Source organism: Petromyzon marinus, chromosome 12 (assembly GCF_048934315.1).
Source record: "Petromyzon marinus isolate PM22_M1 ecotype Great Lakes invasive population chromosome 12, UKy_Petmar_22M1.pri1.0, whole genome shotgun sequence".
Taxonomy (NCBI): Eukaryota; Metazoa; Chordata; class Hyperoartia; order Petromyzontiformes; family Petromyzontidae; genus Petromyzon; species Petromyzon marinus.
This window is the reverse complement of record NC_133678.1, coordinates 4,651,124-4,673,797: the sequence shown is the minus strand read 5'-3', so window position 1 is coordinate 4,673,797 and position 22,674 is coordinate 4,651,124. Positions and strand designations below refer to the sequence as shown.

Below are 22,674 nucleotides of genomic sequence, written 5' to 3'. Positions count from 1 at the left end.
ACGCACACATTGACCAGCACACACACGTGGCCAACATACACCGCAACACATCGTGCGCAAACAGCACACACACAAAGACAAAGATCCCCCGTGTAGCCTCAACAAGACTGTCGGGGCAAGTGCTGTTAGCGAGCCGCAACCTACGAAGGCCGGCACTGTGGCACACGACGGGGGTGGGTGGCCAGCACCACGCCCGACCGCCTTTGTCTCCCCAGCGGCGATGTTTGACACACCGCACCAGGTACTCATTTGAGGCTGAGTCGACCCAGGGAAGGAGGCCCAGCCTGGGACCGGTTCGGAAAATCGTCACTTGGTGTTGGCCGTGAGTGCGAATCGAACTCGGGTTGGCCGGGTTCGTAGCGCAGCGGGCTGACCGCTGCACCACCGCTCCCCATACAACAGCACAGCGACATACATGTCTACACAGTCAACATGCATTCACAGTCAACACGCACAGTCAACACACACACAGTCAACAACACACACAGTCAACACGCATTCACATAGCACACACACACAGCACGCACTCACAGTCAACAACATACACACACAGTCAACACGCACTCACATAGCGCACACACACACAGTCAACACGCACTCACAGTCAACACGCGCTAACATAGCACACACACAGTCAACAACACACACACACAGTCAACACGCACTCAGTCAACAACACACACACAGTCAACACGCACTCACATAGCACACACACACAGTCAACACACACACATTTCACACACACAACAGTCAACACGCCCTCACATAGCACACACACACAGTCAACACGCACTCACATAGCACACACACAGTCAACACGTACTCACATAGCACACTCACACACAGTCAACACGCACTCACATAGCACACACACAGCCAACAACACACACAACAGTCAACAACACACACACACAGTCAACACGCACTCACATAGCACACACACACAGTCAACAACATCCACACAGTCAACACACACACACAGTCAACAACCACACACAGTCAACAACATACAGTCAACACACAGTCAACAACACACAGTCAACAACACACACACAGTCAACACACACACACAGTCAACAGCACACACACAGTCAATAACACACACACAGTCAACAACACACAGTCAACAGACGGTCAACTCGCATTCACGTAGCGCACACGCATGGTTAACAGTCAACAACACATACGGACAGCCAACACACACACACGGTCAACAACACACACACACACGGTCAACAATACACACACACACGGTCAACAACACACAGCCAACACACACACACGGTCAACAACACAGACGGTCAACAACACACAGCCAACACACACACACGGTCAACAACACACATGGTCAACAACACACACGGTCAACAACACACAGCCAACACACACACACAGTCAACAACACACACGGTCAACAACACACACACGGTCAACAACACACACGGTCAACAACACACAGCCAACACACACACACGGTCAACAACACACATGGTCAACAACACACACGGTCAACAACACACAGCCAACACACACACACGGTCAACAACACACACGGTCAACAACACACAGCCAACACACACACACGGTCAACAACACACATGGTCAACAACACACACGGTCAACAACACACAGCCAACACACACACACAGTCAACAACACACACAGTCAACAACACACACACGGTCAACAACACACACGGTCAACAACACACACACAGTCAACAACACACACGGTCAACAACACACACAGCCAACACACACACGGTCAACACACACGGTCAACAACACACACAGCCAACACAAACACAGTCAACAACACACACGGTCAACAACACACACGGTCAACAACACACACACGGTCAACACACACACACGGTCAACACACACAGCCAACACACACACGGTCAACACACACGGTCAACAACACACACAGCCAACACAAACACGGTCAACAACACACACACGGTCAACAACACACAGCCAACACACACACACACGGTCAACAACACATGGACAGCCAACACACACACACACGGTCAACAACACACACACGGTCACCAACACACACAGTCAACAACACACACACGGTCAACAACACACACAGCCAACACACACACGGTCAACACACACACGGTCAACAACACACACACGGTCAACAACACACACAGCCAACACACACACGGTCAACACACACACGGTCAACAACACACACAGCCATAGGCCTCGGCAAGGTAATTTACCATTTTACCAGGTAAACTGGGTAAAGGTGTCGACATGCCAAGGGGTAAGGTAAAGGGTAGGGTAAAGGTAGCGCGAAGTATTAACCCGGTAAATACGGTGCCTTGTTTACCGCTAAAAACTCTGTGGCGCAGTCCGTGGCCTTCATTTAATAAGTAATATTTTTTTAAAACTTTTTTTAAAAACACGCTGTTATGAAATGTACTAGTAGTAATGGAAGAACTTCACGACTCCAGGATAGTGGCCCCGAAACTCGCCACAACGTAAGGGGCCGTGGCCAACGTGAGTTGACAGTGGACAATTATACCCAAGCCGCAACATAACATATACAAAATAATGTTTACAAATATTTTTTATTTTATTTGTAATGATAGAATATAGTATTATCATCAGTATGACATAAGTATACCAAGTTTGCAGTTGATACCACATTGGGAAGTGGGTTAAAATTGAGTTACAAGATTTGAAGATACGACAACAGAGTGAGTTTAAAGAAAGCGTGTAAAATTGGAATCGAGAGTATTCTATAGATGAATAAAGCGCTCTACCTAGCATTTACCTGTTATAAACCTTGTTCATGTGTAGTAGTACCCCAGTAATTACCCTGTGATCTGGTAATTTGTATGGGGTAAGGGTAAAAGGTAGGATAAAGGTAGGCTCGTTGCTTTGAACCTTTTACCTTACCTGCTGAAGGGTGAAAGGTAGGGTAGAGTGATTGTATTGTGGTAAGGTAAAAGGTAGGGTAAAGTAGGCTCGTTGTTTTTACCTTACCTTGCCGATGCCTACACAGCCAACACACACACACACGGATTGACAGTCGGCAAGCGCGTTGTACAAATAGCTCAAATATCTTTGAGCACCACGCGCCACCGCTGCCCTGTGTGTCTGCAATTCACACACGTTGGGGGTGGTAGTGGGGTACACCCTCTATCCTGGCCGTGTACGGGTTCGATTCCCGATCACGACCACCAGACTCAAATTAATACCTGGTGTGGTGTGTAGTAAACATCGCCACTGGGGAGACAAAGGCGGTCGGGCGTGGTGCTGGTCACCTCCCCCCCCCCCCACTTGTGTACCGTGCCAGCCTTCATAGGTGCTAATTCGCTTAACAGCACTTGCCCCATCAGTGTGCTCACAGGCTACACGGGGGACCTTTGTCTTTGCTGCGCGTTCACCCTTCGTGTTGACGTTTTGCTCGTACGTGACGGGGTGGGTGGGTGGGGACGGTTTTGTCGGCAATTGAACCGAGCTGAGTTGAATGTGTTGCGTTAACTAGGTCAAATGTGCAATGATGAAGGATCATTGCCTGAAACGTCGCCAGATAGTTTTTTTCGGTTTAAGTGGTGATGTTTGAGAGTGTTTTTCGTTTGTGTTTGTGCAGCACTGCCAACGCAGCAGCACCAAATTATTTGTTGAAGCTGGTTTAAGGTCATGCAGAACAATGTGGGGTCAAACCCAGAGCTCATCCGAGTTGTACACTGAACGTTAATGCGGTCACGGTTGTTAATTCTGAGATGAAGAAAAAAGTTTGGAAACCGTATTTCTGACTTTGTAAAACAATTTACGACCATACAAATATTTATCTGTGTGCAGCCATTCGTCATGCATAAACACACCAAATGAACCCCTGGATTGTTTTTTTGTGTTTGAACATTTTTTGTTAACGTATATAATATAATTGTTTCTCAGGGGAAGGTGGAAACATCCTCCCTCGATTTTGTTTCTGCGTATTCCGAACGCTGAGCAAAAAATGACCGCGCCGAGTTTGAAAAATAAATCCATAAATATTTCAGGTGACATCTCTGGATTGCACACCCGTGCCTCCTGATTCACGGTAATTGAGCTGTGGCCTAATCTCAAATTCAATACCCTTCGCCCGACGTCCTCGGTAAATAATTCAACACGGTACGTCTGTCCGCTCGGTCAAATAAAGTGCTCGGGAAAACAAGTTGCTACCAACCGATCGCCATTAGATTTTACCAAAGCCATGCCGGGTTTCTGTTGTGCTGGAAGTGAGCTAGATGACCCATATTATGGTCTTGTTTGTTACGTTCACGGTTTATGAGCTCGTGTCCTGGCAGCCACTCTGTTACCAGTTACAGGTTCCCGTTCCAAAACCCAACTGCCTTGTAATTGGCTTTTGGTGAAGTCCAATTGTGGGTGACTGCCAATCTGCTGTCACCGTGGAGCAGTTGATGTGGGCTGCAGGTCAGATGTGTAGGCACACAGGAAGCCGCGTCCATGCGTAACTCTTAATTGGGAACATTTATAATCCCTCGTATAGGTAGGATGTTTACTACGCGCATGTGAGTAGCCCTTCTGTCAATCAACTGCTTGGAAGAGGGCCTACCCAGGCCACGCGGGTTGTAGGGGTTATTGATCATAACGTAGCCACGCTTGTCAGTGCGGGTTCGTGCAAGGCAGGGAGCATATACGTTTGGGCATGGTGCAGCACAATGCCTCTTTGTATTTCACGATTCACCTTTATTTGACCCAAATCATCCGCTGCGATGTAAAAAATAAAGGACTCAAAACACGAGGACCCACATGAAATGTCAAGGCCACGAAGGCTGCGTGTGTAAACAACGCCAGTGTAAGCCACTATCAGATACTTATAATCTGGCTTGTTTACACGGATAAGAAGGCTGTATGAAGAGACAGATTCTCTCCAACTTCGCAAGCACAAATATTCACGAGCATAAAGTGAGCTATTGGCATAGATTCAACAAAATATGGTGTGGTAAATTTACCTGCAGAGTTCAACAACAACAACAACCATAGTTTTTTTCTTCAGCACTACGTGTCTCTGGCAACGTGTGACTTTTTAAAGAAGAACACAATTGTATTAATATGTACTGTTTACTTTTTTAAAATTCCAACTATGCGATAGATGCATCTCGTAGTAGTCACCCTGGTTCACCCAGAATACTTGGGTTCGTCCTATGATCTGTTAGAAAACTTTCAAGCCTCCATGCGACCTCACGGTGGGTGCACCTAGCCTGGCACAAACACGGTGAAGACATCGCAGCCATTTAAAATAATGTCAATTATTTTATGTTGTAAAATGCCAAATTATTTGCGTAGGAATGCCTAACTGAGTCTCAAGTCCATGTTTCAGGAGGGTCCAGCTATGTTGAGACGTTTGACCAATTTCATTAATGATCAATAATGAAGGGTTTCTTTTTTGGGAGTGAGATCGCGTAAATTATAAATGTGTCATTAACCTGCCACTACCCGACACATTCATTTAGCAAGGTTTGTCACGTCAAAAAAGTGCCATTTAGTAACTATTTCACACCGGTGTGTTGAAGAGTAAGCCCACAACATTTACAATTCTAGTACGACGTTTCGCTGGTGAATACAACAACCAGCTCCATCAGGAGATTTGCCAGAATTGTGGAGAAGTCTTCCAGTTTCGGTCTTAAACAATTAATTCGTTTTTGGGCTCAATTTGGGAGGAAGTTGGAGAACCCGGAGAAACCCCACCATACACACACGACAAAGGGGTGGCACTCGGCACTACTCCAGTATCATCTGGCCACCTCCCATCCCCACGTCGACAACACCTGGTGACCCACATGCCAAGCGCTAGCCAGCCTAAATGCTGCCGACCTTCCATGATCTCGTGAGATTGATTACACTCTGGACTATCTGGCCACAGGTCTACAGAAGGAGATTACCCAAAGGGGCATATATTGCTCTTAACCTGTACGTACCTACTAATACGATAATTTTTATTTTTTACCAGGTAAGGCCCATTGAGCTATATAGCTCTTTTTCAGAAGCGACCTAACCGCAAATGATGGCTCATTGATGTGGCTTATGTCGAAATTGATAGCAGCCAAATACCCGAAACACATGTCGATTCTAAACGTGGAGGGAAAAAGCGGAGGACCTGGAGAAAAAGCAACGCGACCACAGGGAAAGCACGCAAACTCCAAATGTACAGGCATCGGGGTCGGGATCGAATCCACGACCTCATGTACACCAGGCGAGGTAGTTAACATCTCCTAGCCACCGTGGCGCCCCTAGGCTGTGTCCCGGGCTGTCTTGACTCACTATTGGATAATTTTGCTGGCTGGAAAATGTAGCGACCGACATTGACAGTCGTAGGGTCCGGAGAGACCAGCCCTCGTTGGTCCACCAAAGCGCAAACGACAAAACCAAATGACTAGTTTTCACCTGTCCACCGCTGCCGCTTGCAGTCGGATTGCTGTCGCTGGCAGGGGCGTTCCCCTCCTCCTCCTGTGCCCTCTGCTGCGCCCAGGTCTTCTCCGGCGGCGGAGGTGCCACCTCTTCACTATCACCGTGGCACTCTCCCTTGCTGTCCTTGAACGCCACCATCTTTTTGTTTTCCCTCGGCTGTTGCAACAGAGCGAAAAGAAAACAACACACTGGGTTATGACCGATTTGCTACGCACGTTGTGGAAGAAGTTCAACATACGTACGTGCGTAAACACGGGGGGCGCGATGGGCACGTGGAAGGGCGGTCCGAAAGACCGATGGCAGTGCAGCTGGTTGGCTCGCGCTGTCTTTGCATGTCACACGCAACCCGTTGATGGCAATGTTAACAGCAAGCTTTTGTTGTTGTACACGTACGGCGGTTGTGTCAGTCTACTGCTGGATGAGGGCCTCCCCACTCCCCCGTGCAGATCATGGGGGTTATTTGACCACACTTTCGGGTTGGTGTAAAAGGCGTGGGAGCATTGACTTGGGAGCATAGAAGTACAAGACAACAATGGATTTTAGCTGCAATGCCTCTGCTATGATGACCTGCTTGGGCATGCTGGTAGTCACCCATCCAAATACTATCCAGACTCAGTACGTGCTGTGAAGAGCTCGGGCACATTCTGCGTGATTTTGGTCATAGGCAATGTCTTCGTACTCATATTAGAAATACGTTTTGCTGGCTAGCTGGCTGGCTAGCTGCCTGGCTAAATGTCGCACGGATAGGCAAGTGGTGTGCACGTGACGTCCTGCCCCCCACCCTCTATGTCGCCCAGCTGTGCATCCCGAGCAAATGCACGGCCAAGTGCTATTAGATAAAATACAATGTAGGTAATTAAGGAGCTGTTCATCAAATTATCATACTATATCAGAAAAAAAGGTTTGCTGGCTGGTTGGCTTTCACGTCCGGAGGGAGGGACGGATGGACGGACGGTCACATGCGGGCTGCTAGTTACATGTCAGTCCACTGCTGGATGAAAGCCTCCCCGTGCCTGTGTCAGTCACGGGGGTAGTTTGTCCGTAATTAGCATCATCATTATCACCGTAACGGTGGTGAGGTTATTGTAACCGTCGCGAGGTACAGTCAAACAACCGCCATGGCCCGCACGCACGGCTTGGAGGAGGCCTTCGCCCTGCGGTGGACTAACAAAAGCGGCCGTGCGTGCGTGTACAGGGCGGCGTATTCGTCGCACAGCGCAGTCGCACGCGTCGCGATTCGCGGATCTCCGCAAGCGGCACCCACGGTCGATTTCACGGCGCCGCCCTCCTTGGTCTTCTTCCGGACCTCCGCGTAGCAGGGCTCGGCCTGCGGGGCCACTTGACCCCGCGACTCGGAGGGTCGCGGAGCCGGGGTCGGCTGGGTCCCCTCCGCCTGAACCAATCCCCTGACGGCGTTCTCCACGTCCTCGTAGAGGTTGTCGTCCGCCCCCGAGTCTCTCCGCGCCGCCGTCGCGGCGTTGCGGCCCTCTGCCCTCCGGCCCCACCGCCGCTGTCGTCTCGGGCAGCACGAGGTGGCCTTGGGCGACGGGGGTTCGTCCGCCGCCTTGTCCGGACATTCGTCGCCAGCGACTGGATCCGCACTCTCGTCGTCCTGCCGTTCCGTGGCGCTGCTGGGGCTCAGGTCCTCCTGCTGCTGTGCTGCACCTGCCCAGAACGAGCGAGATACATTTCTAGTTTCTTAACGATACATTTTTTTTTTCCCCCCCGCAGTGCAACCATTGTTGGCGGGACGGCAACCCAGGCAGCAGCTGCCCTACCTTGAAGACAAACCGATGTTATGTTTGCATGACAGGAGTGCCAAAGCCATCACGCTAGTTATTCCAATGCAAGCAGCTGGCATTTGGAAGATCATGAGGGGGGGGGGAGGGGGTAGAGGGGGGAGAGCTTATTCACAGTAACGCAACTTATGTAGCTGCTGCCAGCTTATTTCCTACAGATAAAACCACTGTTTTATTTCACTTTTTACTTTCCAGTTCTCAGAAAACTCTCAGCAGCCAAGCCGTTTCACTGCCCCATGCTGACATTGCTCATTTGCTGCAGTGTGAAGTACGGCTGCCATCTGTCCTGGTGTTTTCCCAGGATCGTTCGCTTTTTTTGTTGTAGCTGTCCTGGAATATGTCTTTTTTTTTCTTCCCTGGGACGTTAAAAGTAAAGTTTTTTTCGTCAGTTGCCGTTAATAATACTGTAATAGCAACGCACCGCTCAAGGCAATGTGTGCACACGTACAGTAGTTCACCGCTCTTCCACTACTGTGAGACATTATTTTTCTCCCCATGATATGTCCCCGTTTTTTGTTGTCCCTCAGACCTCAAGACGTGGCAACCCTCGTGTGAACACGTGTCCTGCGTTATGGAAATGGCTCCTCGCCTCCACCAAGCCCCCACTGCCCAACTTGGAGAAGGAAATAACCCCCACGAAGCACATCGGCTGTGGGGAGACCTTCATTCGGTGGGGCGGAGTGGTAAAGGTCCGTGCCAGGCCTGGGAGGTGTCGCATTCGCACGGATTTCGGCGGATGGCAAAGTGAGGCGGGCGCTTCGCAGGTTTGCACGGCTTTGCTACACCGTCGAGCCTTCCAGAGGAGCAGCAATGCCAGGGCGTTTGCCGCAAGTCATGGCACCGGGCGTGGAAAGTGAGTGGGGGTTTAAGATATTTACAGCAGGACAAGACCGGTACCGGTGCCAAGAGATATTGAGTGTGCATGTTGCTGAAACTTGCATCGGGGCCCACAGGCCAGAGAGGGCCTCAGGCACCGGGCTACAAAGAGGGACATCAGGGCATTGTACCAACCACCCTACGTGCCCTGCCTAGCCTGGTATACAGGAGGGCATGGGTTAGATCCCAAACCCTGACGCCTGTACATTTTGAGTTTGCGCGTCTCTCTCCCCGTCGTCGCGTGGATTTTGGTCCTCCGGTTTTTCCCACCATATAAATTTCCACGTGACAAGCCACTTTGTTGAGCTATCATTTGTAGCCAGATCGCTTCTGAAAAAGAGCTACATTGCTCAGTGGGTCTTTACCTGGTAGACTCGCACCATATTGCAATGGATTATGTAAGAGAATAGCCTGAAAATACGTGGCAATAGCTCAAGTGCCTGCGTAGGGAGGACATGTTCATAACGAGATGAACACCAAATCGGATGAACGGTTGTTGAACGTGGAAACACCAGGAGAGGCGAAGACACAGAGGCAGGCCTATAAAGCAAGGCCGTAGCCATGGAATAAACATTGGGGGGGACCAAATCTTCCAGGGGGTCTGGGGGTCTACCCCCAGAAACATTTTTTACATTTGAAAACGAATTTCCTGCCTAAAATATTTAAAACATTCACTAACACATAGGATGGACTTTTTATTTATTTTTTAGAATGTCTAATAGTGTATTGTATTACATTTTTTTAACCTTTTCTTGTTTCATTGTATGTAATGGCAGAGATTAGGGATCAATAAAGTACAACCATAACCAGAATCATATAAACAGAAATCTATTTTATAGCAATATATTGAGGGGGACATTTTGAGCATATTTTAATATTGAGGGGGGGAGGGATGTCTCCCCCCCCCCCCCATATATATTAATAATTACGGCCTTGCTATGAAGAAAGAGCTGCTTCAAGTGGTGAGACCAGGGCTATGAAGGAGAGGGGCGCGGGAAGGCAAACCCTGACACGAGCGGGGGGTAAATGCCAGGGAGAAGAACAGAAGTGCCTGCATGGAGGAACGATAGCAAGGACACATTCCATGGTGCCACAGAAATGGTTGAAACATGGCGCTGTGCCGGCGAGCATCATCGTATTCGTACGAAGGAGGCAGATTAAGAAAGTGAAATAAACTTGCCCCTGAACTTTCCGATGTCGTGGCAGATATCACCAGCCCGCAAAATTTGCAGGACCATGCGGGCGCCTGTATTCTCGAGTAACACACAGGGCCGTCCGTAACCCTTGCGATAACTTGAACAGGGGGCCGCTTTGAGTGAAACGGGATCGGCAGAGACCACACAGGCGCCACCACACACACACACCGACGTTGCAACGTTACGTCTCTCTGCCGAGAGGACGTGTGAGAGAGCTATATTGGTCTGATGGAGCACACGGCCAGTGCCCTTTGGGATTTTTCCAACAGGTTTCTCGGGGGGGGGGGGTTGGTAATAGCCGAGCGAAAAAAAACCTCCCTGCGCTACTGGTGTTGGCCAAACAACAAAAACCGAACCTCACACCGCCCCGGAAGAGAGAGAGAGAAAAAAATACCCCGCCAACAACCTGCTTTTGATCAACTGGTTTTCCCTCGGGGAGGCCCAGACTGACATTTCTGTTTTGTTTTATACAGAACCCAGGATTTATGGCTTCTGTGACCTACTTTTCCTTTCCCCGTCTCAACCCCACCCAGCACCCTCCCCCCCCGTCGCAAGCGTCATTGGTGAACGGCCTTGAAGCTATTCGCTCGACACGAGGACCGCACCGACACGGGCAAATCGCGACCCCCCCCCACCCCGCCGCAAACTTTGCTCTTGTGACGAGGACACAAAAGCAAAGTTAAGAATCCACTCCATTAACAACACTGTGTATCAAATGTATTATTTTGTTGTTCCTGGGTAGTAAGTGTTATTTCCCAATTGCTTATGCCTCAAAAGTATAGAAAATGACTATTATTCCCCACAAACTTTGCTTTTGTGACCAGGACAGTAATAATTTTGAAATGTACCTATTTTCAATGAGAAAACGTGGTGTGCGTTCGTGTCATTCCTTCACATTAAGTCCTGGTCACAAAATCAAAGGTTGTGGGGAATAATAGCCATTTTCTATACGTTTGAGGCATACGCAATTAGAAATTAACACTTACTACCCAGGGACAAAAATCGTGTTACATAATGAATTATCGTCGTCGCACGAAAACTCGCAAGGCGTGAGCCGGGGGAGACGCCTCTGGTCGAATTGAGACAAGCACCGAGTTTGTACGTTCTGGCGAAGCGAACGTAAAAACTGTAAACTGTTACGGGTTTTTTTTTATTTTACCAGCTAAGGCACGCTGAGCGAGATAGCTCGTTTTTTCAGAAGCGACCTGGCCACAAATGATAGCTCAACAAAGTGAGCTTATCACGGAGAAATGTATGAGACCTTTCTTGCCGGTGTTAAAATTGGTGTTATCCTTTCTGGCAATAAACGAGGTGTTAAGATGTTAAAACACCAAACAGAAAGATTTTCAAGGAATAATGTCTGCATTAGCCACACATACTTGCTGTAAATATGCGGGGGGGGGGGGGGGAACATACAAGGTTTGTGCAATTGGGCGGTTTAAGGCGTCTATTCAAAACAATATTTAAACTAAACAATTTCGATTTTACCAGGTAAGGCCCACTAAGCTATATCGCTCTTTTTCAGAAGCGACCTGGCTATCACAAATGATAGCGCAACGAAGTGGCTTGTTCATGTGGAAATTTATAGCAGGCCCACTAAGCTAAATAGCCCCTTTTTTTTATAAGCGACCTGGCCACACATGATAGCTCAACGAAGTGGCTTATCGTGTGGCAATTTATAGCAGGCCATTACTCTAAACGCGTGTTGTTTCTAAATGTGGAGGGGAAATCCCGGAGGACCCGGAGAAAAATCCACACGACCACGGGGAGGGAGACACGCAAACCCCAAATATACAGGTGCCGGGATCGGGATCGAACACACGACCTTAACGTAGTTAACATCTCGCCACCGTGTTAACGTGGAGAAGGCACGCCTCCCCCCCACCACACCATAAAATCGCTCGACTCCACGGCAGCAGCAGTGTCTTCACAAGTACACACACCCTGAGCCAAATGCTTAAATGCCAAAAAACAGCACATGGACGGATATTCGACATTTTGCAGCATGTGGTGTCGGCGAATTGGGTGATTCTGGGCAAGGTTACGAGCGCAGTGTCAAAAGTACGGAGTCGAATCCCTCACGGCAAGGCGGTGGAGAACTTGTGGACGCAGATGCAGGTGGCGACTTGATTTTGACTTCATGCGGCGCAGGGCCACACAAGAGGCCAACACTGCCCGCATCATAACAACACTCATCGGGTGCACGAGGGCAATATTTTGGACATGGCGACACTTTCTAATTTTATCACCGGCTCGCTATGTCACTTCTGTCACAACAAGGCCCTCTTGTTGGTGACAATAGTGGCCTGAGGTTTGTGTTAAGGGGCCGTACATAAATGACGTCACGCGATCTTGTACTATTTTGGACCCGCCCCCCCCTCGTCTCACGGCGTCACAAAAAGTCAGACCCCTCAAATATGACGTCACAAAGCTCTGCCCCCCCCAAAAAAAAACATGCTTCAAATCGCTTTAAACTATTGTCATTGTAGTGCGTATTGAATGTGCCGCTGCATTCTGATGTTGTAGGAGAAAACATTTATTAAAAAGTCTAATTAAGTAGAACGTGTTGTCTATATTTATACTTAAAATTGCGCATATTTATGGGACGTCACATTTCTCAAACCACCTCGTCACACATCGTCACAAATGTCTGACCCCCCCACCCCTAGGTGCGTGACGTCATTTATGGACGGCTCCTAATGCCACCACGCCACCCCACGGGCCTCCGTTCAAGTTACCCGCCCCTGCCTTCAAACAGTTGGCTTTGAGCCCCTGGTGCCAAAGCAAAGGAAAATAATTATCTTCAAATTAATCTTCTTTCGGTAAAACCAAGAATATGAATTCCTGCAGTCACGTGAGTGAATACTGTAACACGCACAGCATTCACTCACGCTTCAAGGGAGAGAGAGAGAGAGGGGACGGCTCAGAGGTGCGAGGCACCACGGACAAGCAGCCACGGGGTTAGCTGGCACCAACAACTACTAGCCAGACTCCACGGTCCTCTATACAGGGCGCTTCAAAAAAATGTTAACACTTAAATGGATGGGACTATCGTTTTTAATGGAAAAAAAGAAACGGATAATACTACACTGTAACATGATAACAAATGCATTTTTAAATAGCTTAAAAAAAATCAGCCTCCCACTTTGTTCGCCATCATTGTCTCCAGAGCCCGGAGGCAGCACATATATTGCGGTGTTGTTGCAAATTATCGGAAGTGTTAACGTCGTTTTGAAGCACGCTGGATTTCAAGGCGTTTTCGGGCAACTCGTGAGCGTTCACACGCGGGAAGAAACCGAAGCACCCAGACAATACCCAGCCATGCAAGGGGGGGAGGGAAACACTTTTCCGTACAGATGGAACAGGTGGAGTCCACATTTGCTGCACTTCATTCTCCCGACGAGCCAGGCTCGGACACCTTGACGGCCACAGGAAGGGAGTTTCACAACATTGTGTGTGTCCCTCGCCCCCACACAGTTCTGGATTACAGGCGTGCATAGTAGCCACCAGCGCACGGCAACAACAACAACAAAAATGTGATTCTCACGCGCGTTGATTCTGATGTGCCCCGATCCCAACGACGAATCACTCAAACCGCTGCACCAAACGAATGACTCTGCCCGTGTACTTGATCCGTTGTTGGCATTAACCATCACGCGGACTCCGATCGTCCTCGCAACGGCGACTTTTGGCTCAGCCAGCGCACGCTTTCGGATGCGCTTCTGCTGGCCGTCTGGAAAGCGCTCTTCCCGTATTGGGAAGCCGCTGGCGTCATGCACGTACGCATCTAGATTGAACACTTCATTGCTTTCGGACAGCTTTTGTTTTCGTGTGTGCGTCTTTAGTTTGTGTCGTCCTTCCCCACCCCCCCCCGCACCTCCGATGAGCGCGGGGGGCTACGCACGGTGCGCGACGTACAAACGTGGTAGCTGCCGCGCGCGGTCGCAGAGTGGACCCAGCAGACAGCAGGCAGCAGCAGCAGCAGCAACCCCGCGTAACTGGTTGGGCTGGGTTTTTTTAGACGACGTGACTTTTTTTTGCCTTCATCGGACCCAATATCACCCAACCGCGCGACACAATCAGCGCCCCCCCCCTCCCCGCCCGCAAACGCGCTCGCACGATGACTGCAGCGGTCGTGGCTGAATCACGCGATGAGTTATATTCTCCCTTCAATTGCCTTTGGTATGTATTCGTATCCACTCGTATGTATAGCATGATGTTGACCTTTTTTTGCACCGCCCGTGGCCAACCATGCCGATCGTATAGGTGCGGCGGTCATTTGTGTTTATATTTGTGTGCCGTGAAGAAGGGTCGTTGCCTTAAACGTCGCGCCTCTGATAGTTTTTTCTTCTTTTTTTTTAAGGCAACGCACACGTTATTGACGAATGCGTTGAGTGTTTCTTTATTGTGGCTTCTTTGGCTAAGTGTGTTTTTGTCATAATCGTGATGAATGCGTAAGGGTAATAAGATGAAGATGAATCTCTGCAATTGCTTGCCCATGCCACTGCTGGCCAAAGGGTCTCCACTCGAAAGAGCTCTAGTAGGCTTGAGTCTGGAATTTTTTTATAATAAAAGGTTTTTTTTTAGTCAGATCGCGTAAATATAAATGTGTCCGTAATATAAATGCGTAGTTAAACCCGCCACCGCCCAACACAGCGAATTGGCAAGGTTTGTCGCGTAAACAAGACGTGCCAATCAGTTACCACTTCAGCACACCGGTTGTGTGTTTGAGAGTAAACCCGCAACATTTACAATTCGACTACGGCGTTTCGCCGGTGATTACAAAACTACCAGCTTCATCAGGCGATGAGCCAAAATTGTATTTTGGCTTCCACTTTGGCGCTGGCCAGAGTTGTCTCGGAAGACGTGGGACGCAGCCCCACTTTATCCTTCCACACGCGACCTTTCCGATCAACAAACTGTGGGGCAGCCATCAGTGGCGAGTGATACCTGAACGAGTCCCTTGGCCTCGGCCTTTTACCCCCCCCCCCCGCACTGACCAGCGAGGTGAAATGTGACAAACAAACCCCTTGTAACTAACATAGCACGGTGAAGCTTTCATCCTTTGTTTCGAGGGTTCCATTTTATTGGTGTGAGCCTGCGTGTGTGTGTGTGACCTCTGGGTAAAAGGCGCTTTAGAAGTGTAAATTATTGTTATTACCCAGCAGTGGAATAACAAGAGGGCTCTAATTTACGATTCTTACAATGCATTGTATGTCCCCGTCCGTCAGCCCATTAGCGACGATGTGACTGGACACATTTCCACCGTGGTTCGCTTTCTTTAGCCAATAATTACAGCCTCACTCGACCTCAATCGCTTCTCTTCCAGGCATTTTATCCACCTGGTGCTTCGTCTTCCCCGACCTGTCTCCTTCCATTGCTATGTCTCATCACCAAGTACGAGATCCTGTTCAGAGGTTCATCCTCTTATTATAATTATTGTACACCGTGGCAAATATAACACGGAGGTCACGTACAAAACAAAAGTGCAGGTCGTTCTAGCATGGGGCCCTGCAGAGCGTGCGCAACTTTACACAGCAAAATAACTTGGTCTGGTGCCCCTGGCAGAGCAGCTCGTAGGAGAGAGTCGGCGAAGGTCGACGCCAAAGTTTAATTTGCTGCAACGAAAAATCGACTCCGTGTGATGGCTTGCAAGCTTTGGAGACTTTCTTAGCGCAAGGCAAATTGCACCACCCCCCCGCCTCCCGCCGCCTCTGTCTCTCTCGCGTGCTCTAAAAATAAACGGAAAATACTTTTTGGCAAACGCCCTCGGCCAAGCCCTGGGGGAAGGGACACGGACAGCCAGTGTTGGGGAAGGTGGGGGCGGTTTGACACACATTCGGAGACACACGTCAACACGACCCCGTTCCATCAGAGACGTCTTTTTCAGAAGCGACCTGGCTATCACGAATGAAATGTTCAATGGAAGTGGCTTATCGCGTGGAAATTTATCGCAGCCAATATACCCTAAACGCAGGGGGGGGGAAATCGGGAGGATCCGGAGAAAAATCTACGTGGCCACGGGGGAGTGAGACATGCAAACTCCAAATATACGGGGGATCTTTGTCTTTGTGTGCGTGCTCTAGATACACCCAACTACCCCCCACCCCACCTCATTCAAATAATAGCGAGAAATTCTAGAGAGTAAACAAATTTATAATGTCCAACCCTCCACATGGCTCCCACCAATCTCAACGCGCTTATCACATCTCCCTTGACGCCCTCTCCCGTTGCAAGATACGGAGCCACCGTTTGCACTCGCCCGCTGAGAAGCCACCAGGAGGGTCATTAGACATCGGTGTGGGGGTTGTCTATGAATGGAATCAGCCCGTACCTTCACACGTTGAATAGCGCGTGAAAGCGATGACGGCCGTGCCAGTAAATGCAATAAGTGTGGTGGCCTCATCGCCGCGATGAAAATTGATGAAAGCTCACCGGTGCCATTCGTCACTTCTCCATTGGTCTCCTCGCCTCCGCCAAGCAGGTGCCCTTGCTGGCCTCGTTCACCGTGGACCTGCAAATAAAATTACGAATCGTTGAGCCCACTCGCGCCATGCCCCAGACAAGCGTTGCAACAACAACAGCAGCAGCAACAACACCGAAGCTCACTGACTAATAAAAGTCCGTTCTCAGCAGAGGCTCCAGTTTGAGCGTCCGTCTTTTAAATTCTGATATCGCGCTGAGCAAAGAGGCCTCATTCTGGTCCCACTTCATCGCAATTCTGCAGGACACCAAAGCTCCACGCGCGCGACGTCTCCCTCGTGTGTCACTTCCTTACCCCAGCTGGCGACGAGACGCCCATCGTGGCCTTCATCACCCACAAAAACCGACCACTGCAACTCTCCCACTTGTGCCCTCTCCATATTCCTCACTTTTAATCTCCAGGTGATCAAACGTGTGACTGTCAGACTGCGCAACAATGACGCCGTTTGTACATGTTTGTTGTTCTGGTCGTCGTCGCTTCATTTAAATTCGTTTTTTTAAACGGGAGCCCGTCGCATCGTGTCCAGTCGCTGTGTCAAACACCACGAGGCCCTAGCCAGCGGGGGTGCTGAGGTCAGGGCTCTTGGGCAGTGAGAATAAACTCCCACTGCACAGACAACAATCACCGTCACTCACCTGCTTCCGTTCCTCCTTTGCAAATATTGTAAATCCACAACATTGACAATTCTCTCCCAACACGCCGGTTAGTGCTGTACTATTAACGAATTGGCACGTTCTGTTTACGTGAAAAAACTTTAATAATTGACTGTGTCGGGTGGTGGCGGGTTCAACGACACATTAATATATTTACGCGATCTAACCACCCCCCCCCCCCCAAAAAAAAAAACCTTTATAATTGTTGTAAAGCGCCTTGGACCAAAGGGGCTACATCAGGGGGTCGGCAACCAAAACAAAATAACAACAAGAAGAGACATTTATTGTTTTTGTTCCGAATTCGGTACCAACACACACACACACAAAACCAACCCCTCGCTCAATATCTCAAGAGCCGCAAAGCACTTGAATACGCACGAACGCACGCGCACCATCACGCCACAAAGCAAGCCCCTCCCCTCCCGTAACAATACCCCCCCCCCCCCCCCGGGGGAGTGTGAATCCGTGTCAAGAGGGACGCAAAGAGAGAAAGATCCGCTGGGTCAGCGCCGTTGCGGAACGCTCCACGGCTCAATGCGGGGAAGGGTTGTAGGGAGTGAACTCGTGTGACACCCTCCAGCTGGGGGGAGGGGGGGGACATTTATTTAATTATTATCGTCTCGGTTTTGTTATTCCGTTTTGTGAACGAGGGTGTGAGAGGGGGGGGGGCGTTGTGCGGTTCCACTCGCGCTGGGGAAAATTTCTAATGTTTTAATGTTGCACGTGTACACGTACGGGCTCGTTTGTGTGGATCAGCTGCTGTCGCACACGACCATACTTCACCACGCTGGACGGTACATGTTAGACCGAGGCTTTGCTTTGCCTTTTTTTTTACATTTCAATATTTACGTTGAACGAAAAGTGTGCAAATATAGGAGTGTCGCAAACAACGGTAGGCTCGGGCGAAATTTTAAGAAGCAAGAATTATCCACGCAATTGAAAGGGAAAAGTCACAACCAATGCTAAAACAACAACGATAACAACATTCAGTATTGAGACTGGATAAATCCAATGAGCTATGAAGCTCACAGGCGTCCAGTACATGGAGCGCCGATCCGTTGTTAAAAGGACTGGTTCGTAACAAATAAATAACCCGGACATGTGCCATATCACTGACGTGCAGAACTTCGCTGTCATCACCACCGTCATTGTTGCTGCTCGTTCATCATCTACAACGCGGTACGATTCTGTTGTTTCGAAAACATTTAATTCAAAGGGGGGGGGGGGGGTGGGACGACGGCTGAGCCCCCCGCGTTAGTGAACGTTTCCCCGCTTGCTCCTACCCGCCCCCCCCCCCCTGCTCGCTTGCTCACGCTGCCAGCCATACGCACGGATGGCTCGTCAGGGTGACCGGGGCCGTCCATAAATGACGTCACGCGATTTAGGACGATTATTGACCTCCCCCCCTCGTCACACGGCGTCACAAAAAGTCAGACCCCTCCCCCCTCAAATATGACGTCACAAAGCTCTGCCCCCCTCCCAAAAAATATTTCCATTTTGAAAATAAAACATGCTTCAAATCGCTTTAAACTATTGTCATTGTAGTGCGTATTTAATGTGGCGCTGCACTCTGATGTTGTAGGAGCAAACATTTATTAAAAAGTCTATTTAATTAAGTAGAACGTGTTGTCTATATTTATTTAAAGTTGCGCATTTTGATGTGACGTCACATTTCTCAAACCCCCCCCTCCCTCGTCACACATCGTCACAAATGTCTGACCACCCCCCCCCCCCCCAGGTGCGTGACGTCATTTATGGACGGCCCCAACCACCCTGCTTTAAGAGGCGACGTTTCTGTGCCCATGGACGCAAAGTTACGCCGGGGGTGGATTTCCGAGAGGCTTTGGATCGAGAAAAAAAAAGGACGAACACTTCTCATGACGCCCTCATTTCTTAAATCGTCGCGTTTGTCTTTTAACGTCGCGTGTTTGGGTGCACGCGGAGGATTCGTGCAACCACGATTTATTTAGGTGCCTACCCCACTGAATTAACGAATAAGCGAGAAGCACGGACGCCACCCAATACGGGCGGAAAGGATGGGTTATTTGCCACTTTAATGAGATTACAGAATTCGCAGCTGTTTAGGCACATGAATAGATTTTGGCAAACTGTAATAAAACAAAACATCCACTGAGGTGACTAGAAAACTAAGGGCTCCCAAGGAGGACTTGGGGAGTCGAAATATCGCGAACTGGATGCGCTTAGACCACAAGCAGCCGATCTATGAGATTGTGAAACCGGCCAAGGTGAAGGGAGATCACAACCAGAGCTGCCAAAACGGTGCCCCCAACGATCCCATTATCATTAAACCGGTCATGGGAGACGGCTGGGAAAATGGACGAATTCTCAAGTCGGAGAGTGACAACACAAACGGCCCATCAATTATTCCATGCACTGCCAGCCAGGGACCCAGAACCGAAGTCGAAGAGCAATTAAGGTGTTGGTTCCTGCGTTGGGTCAAGCAAGTGCCGCACACGGATTGACCGCTTCTTGCAGTCCAGGATCAAGAACTGGAAGATTTGCTGGTTTATCCCAGGATGTTTCTGTTGCACGTCGCCGCTTTAAGATGTTTCTCTGTTCATATTTTGTTTGTTGCGGTTGCACCCGACTCAAGAGCCGCATGGCTCACAGGGCTATACCTAATAAATGAAAATTTAAACTTCTCTTTTCGCAAAGATTTTGTAAAAATCGAATCGCATCATACGTTATATATCAACTGCACCTTGATTTCAAACGAAACGCACGTACCGCCCGGCGTGCCCCCTGTGATGAGCTTCAAAATTCCTGCACGGCGTTTTGTGACGAAGTTTACATTTCTATGCCCATGTATATAGTATATGCAAAGTCAAGTTTGTAAATAATGTACGTGTGATATTTGACTTCTCAATACCAATCCGTTTGTTTACATGACGCGGCTGAGGTATGTTTTTTTCACGCCTTGTTTTTGCACACTTCGAGTGCTGTGTTATTTACGTAGAGTACAAATCATACGGAATAACAAAGAATTCCAGCCCTTGCCAATCCACTGTTGGACGTAGGCCTGCCGGTGGCCATGTCATTTATGGGCAGGATACATTTTTAGTTTAACCCATACTTCACCGCACGCCGGTCAGTGCGGATTGGTGGAGGGGGATGTCCAGTATCAGCCCGGATGTCACTCGCCACCGATGACAGCGAAGGCTTGGAAAATACAACTCGGTTCACTGCGTTCATAGCAGCGGCGCGCAGACTGTAAATTCCCCCCCCCCCTGAGGCTTTTCTCTTGCAAAAGGGGACGTGGTCTTCTCTCAACGAGCTCTCGCTTGGTAACAAATGAAACAACGTGTAGTATTCCCTCGTTCACGAACGTGCTGTCTGCGATGTTGGTTATCTGTGAATCGCATCTGGAATTCGGCACGACTGCATACATCTCGAGACGGAGAGAGATAGAAATAAAGTGATGAGATCAAGTGGCGAGTGGGAATGTGATGTGAAATAGTGACGAAATCATGAGATGTGAGATAACTTCTTGAAGCTCTAGAAGCATCTGCAGACGTTGCGCGTACGATATTCGCAGGCCAATATCACCCACAAAATGTGCTGTTCACGAGCAACTCCGGAACGTATCCCTCGCGAATAACGAGGTTCACACTGTTCGCGTTATTTTTGGAGGACCAAGGGACTTCCATTATATTTGGGACGGGACTCACCGCATTGGTGAGTACTACGTTCACGCCATTTTCTTTACAATCCTCTGCCCTGGAAGACAACAGAACAAAAGTAAGGCACATTGATTGAGACGCTTTCGGTGAAGGAATTATTGCAAGTGTTTTTTTTTCGTTTGAGCTGCTGCGCACCTGCGGTTTTGTAAACACCTGACAGAGAAGATAGCGTTGCATTGTCAATGCGTCACGATGAAGTTTTGCCCACCTGTGTGCCAGCGGCTGCACTGAAACCCCGTTATAGCGTTCCCACTGTGTTGCGTATCCCCGTGCATCACTACAGGCACGGCCCTTTTTTTTGTCAAGCCAATGCCAGTCGAGCGTAGCACCACACCGTCACTTCACGGTGCAGATTCCGTAAATAACGTTTACTTTTTTTTTATTCCCACCCCACAAAATGCACCGATGGATTTGCGGACAATGTCGACCAAATTTACGTGTTTTTTTGTGCTTTTGCATCTCGCGATAATTTTTTTGGTGGAACCCCTGAAAAAGAGAACGTTGGGATTTCACGTTCGTGGGTTTGCAACAGTGAGAGGGCAGCAGCCCTGCTTGACGCAGGACATCCCGAAACCTCTCACCGCCAAGCACTGAGACAGCAGTGGTGGGGTGGGGGAGGGGAGACAATCTCTGTGCAGACAGAATGATGGGCAATGTGTACATAGCAGAAAGACAAGAGATTGAAACGAGAATGAAACATTAAAAAAAATTATTGAGGTTTTTTTTTGTTTGGGAGTAAAACAAGAAAGATTGATTTAAACTGGAATTTGGCAAAATAAATGTTCAGCCAATCGTTGATTTGCTTTAACAAGCAGAGAAAGCCGAAAAGCTCCGGCAGCGTACATCAAAAATGCACTTACTCCCGTAAAACAAGCTACTTTAGAATCATAATTACGCTAAATGAAATGACGCGCGCTCCCGTGCTCTCAACTGCAATTCGTGGCGGCTTGACGGGGCCGTGTGTGTCGAACGTCATACCCGCTTTTTTTAAAAAAACCCATAAGAATTAAACGAACACATATTTTTGCAAGCAAAGTCAGCGCCCGATCGGTGGACACCTCGCTGAGGGTGGCGTGACACGTCACTGCCGGATCACACAGCCAGATATCGGTTGCATTGGCATTGCCTAATCCTGTGGCTCCAAGATAATAATAAAAACAATAACACTAATTCCATTCATATAGCTTTTTTTTTAATCAAGGACCTCAAAGCGCTGTACAGGACACAGCAGCAGCAGACACTCAGCATGAAAACTAATCACATTATAAATACATTCTAAGAATCAATTTACAAAATTAACTACAAGTTTAATAAGCGGAAACGGATGAATGAATAGGTTTTAAGACGCATTTTTAAAAATTGTCCACAGACTCAGAAATCCCTTTGATACCTCGTGGAAGAGCGTTCCATAGCGTGGGGCTACACGGGGAAAAATCCCGGTTATCCATAGACCGAAGCCTCGATGTGGGAATGCAGAGAAGATCTGCATCCCCAGACCTTAGGGACCTTGAGGGGACATACG

The 22,674-nt window shown here is 48.9% G+C and overlaps 1 protein-coding gene and 1 long non-coding RNA gene across 5 annotated transcripts in view; one reads left to right on the top strand and one right to left on the bottom strand.

Annotated features, from left to right (window-relative positions):
- The window catches only part of LOC116941657 (uncharacterized), an 81,940-nt gene that overhangs the window by 26,294 nt on the left and 32,972 nt on the right, over positions 1-22,674 (bottom strand). For 3 of the 4 annotated variants that reach the window (XM_032952962.2, XM_032952963.2, XM_032952961.2), the window contains exons 3-6: positions 21,141-21,189; positions 16,750-16,828; positions 7,708-8,108; positions 6,420-6,599 (exon numbers count right to left, since the gene is read on the bottom strand). In XM_032952962.2, the coding sequence (XP_032808853.2) occupies positions 6,420-6,599; positions 7,708-8,108; positions 16,750-16,828; positions 21,141-21,189 (709 nt within the window). Of the gene's footprint in view, positions 1-6,419; positions 6,600-7,707; positions 8,109-16,749; positions 16,829-17,092; positions 17,382-21,140; positions 21,190-22,674 lie in introns of those variants that run through there. The other variant, XM_076066528.1, reaches the window with a different exon arrangement.
- LOC142924321 (uncharacterized) lies at positions 7,991-9,412 on the top strand. The gene is made up of 2 exons (XR_012941518.1): positions 7,991-8,085; positions 8,770-9,412. It is a non-coding gene; the product is annotated as an uncharacterized LOC142924321 (long non-coding RNA).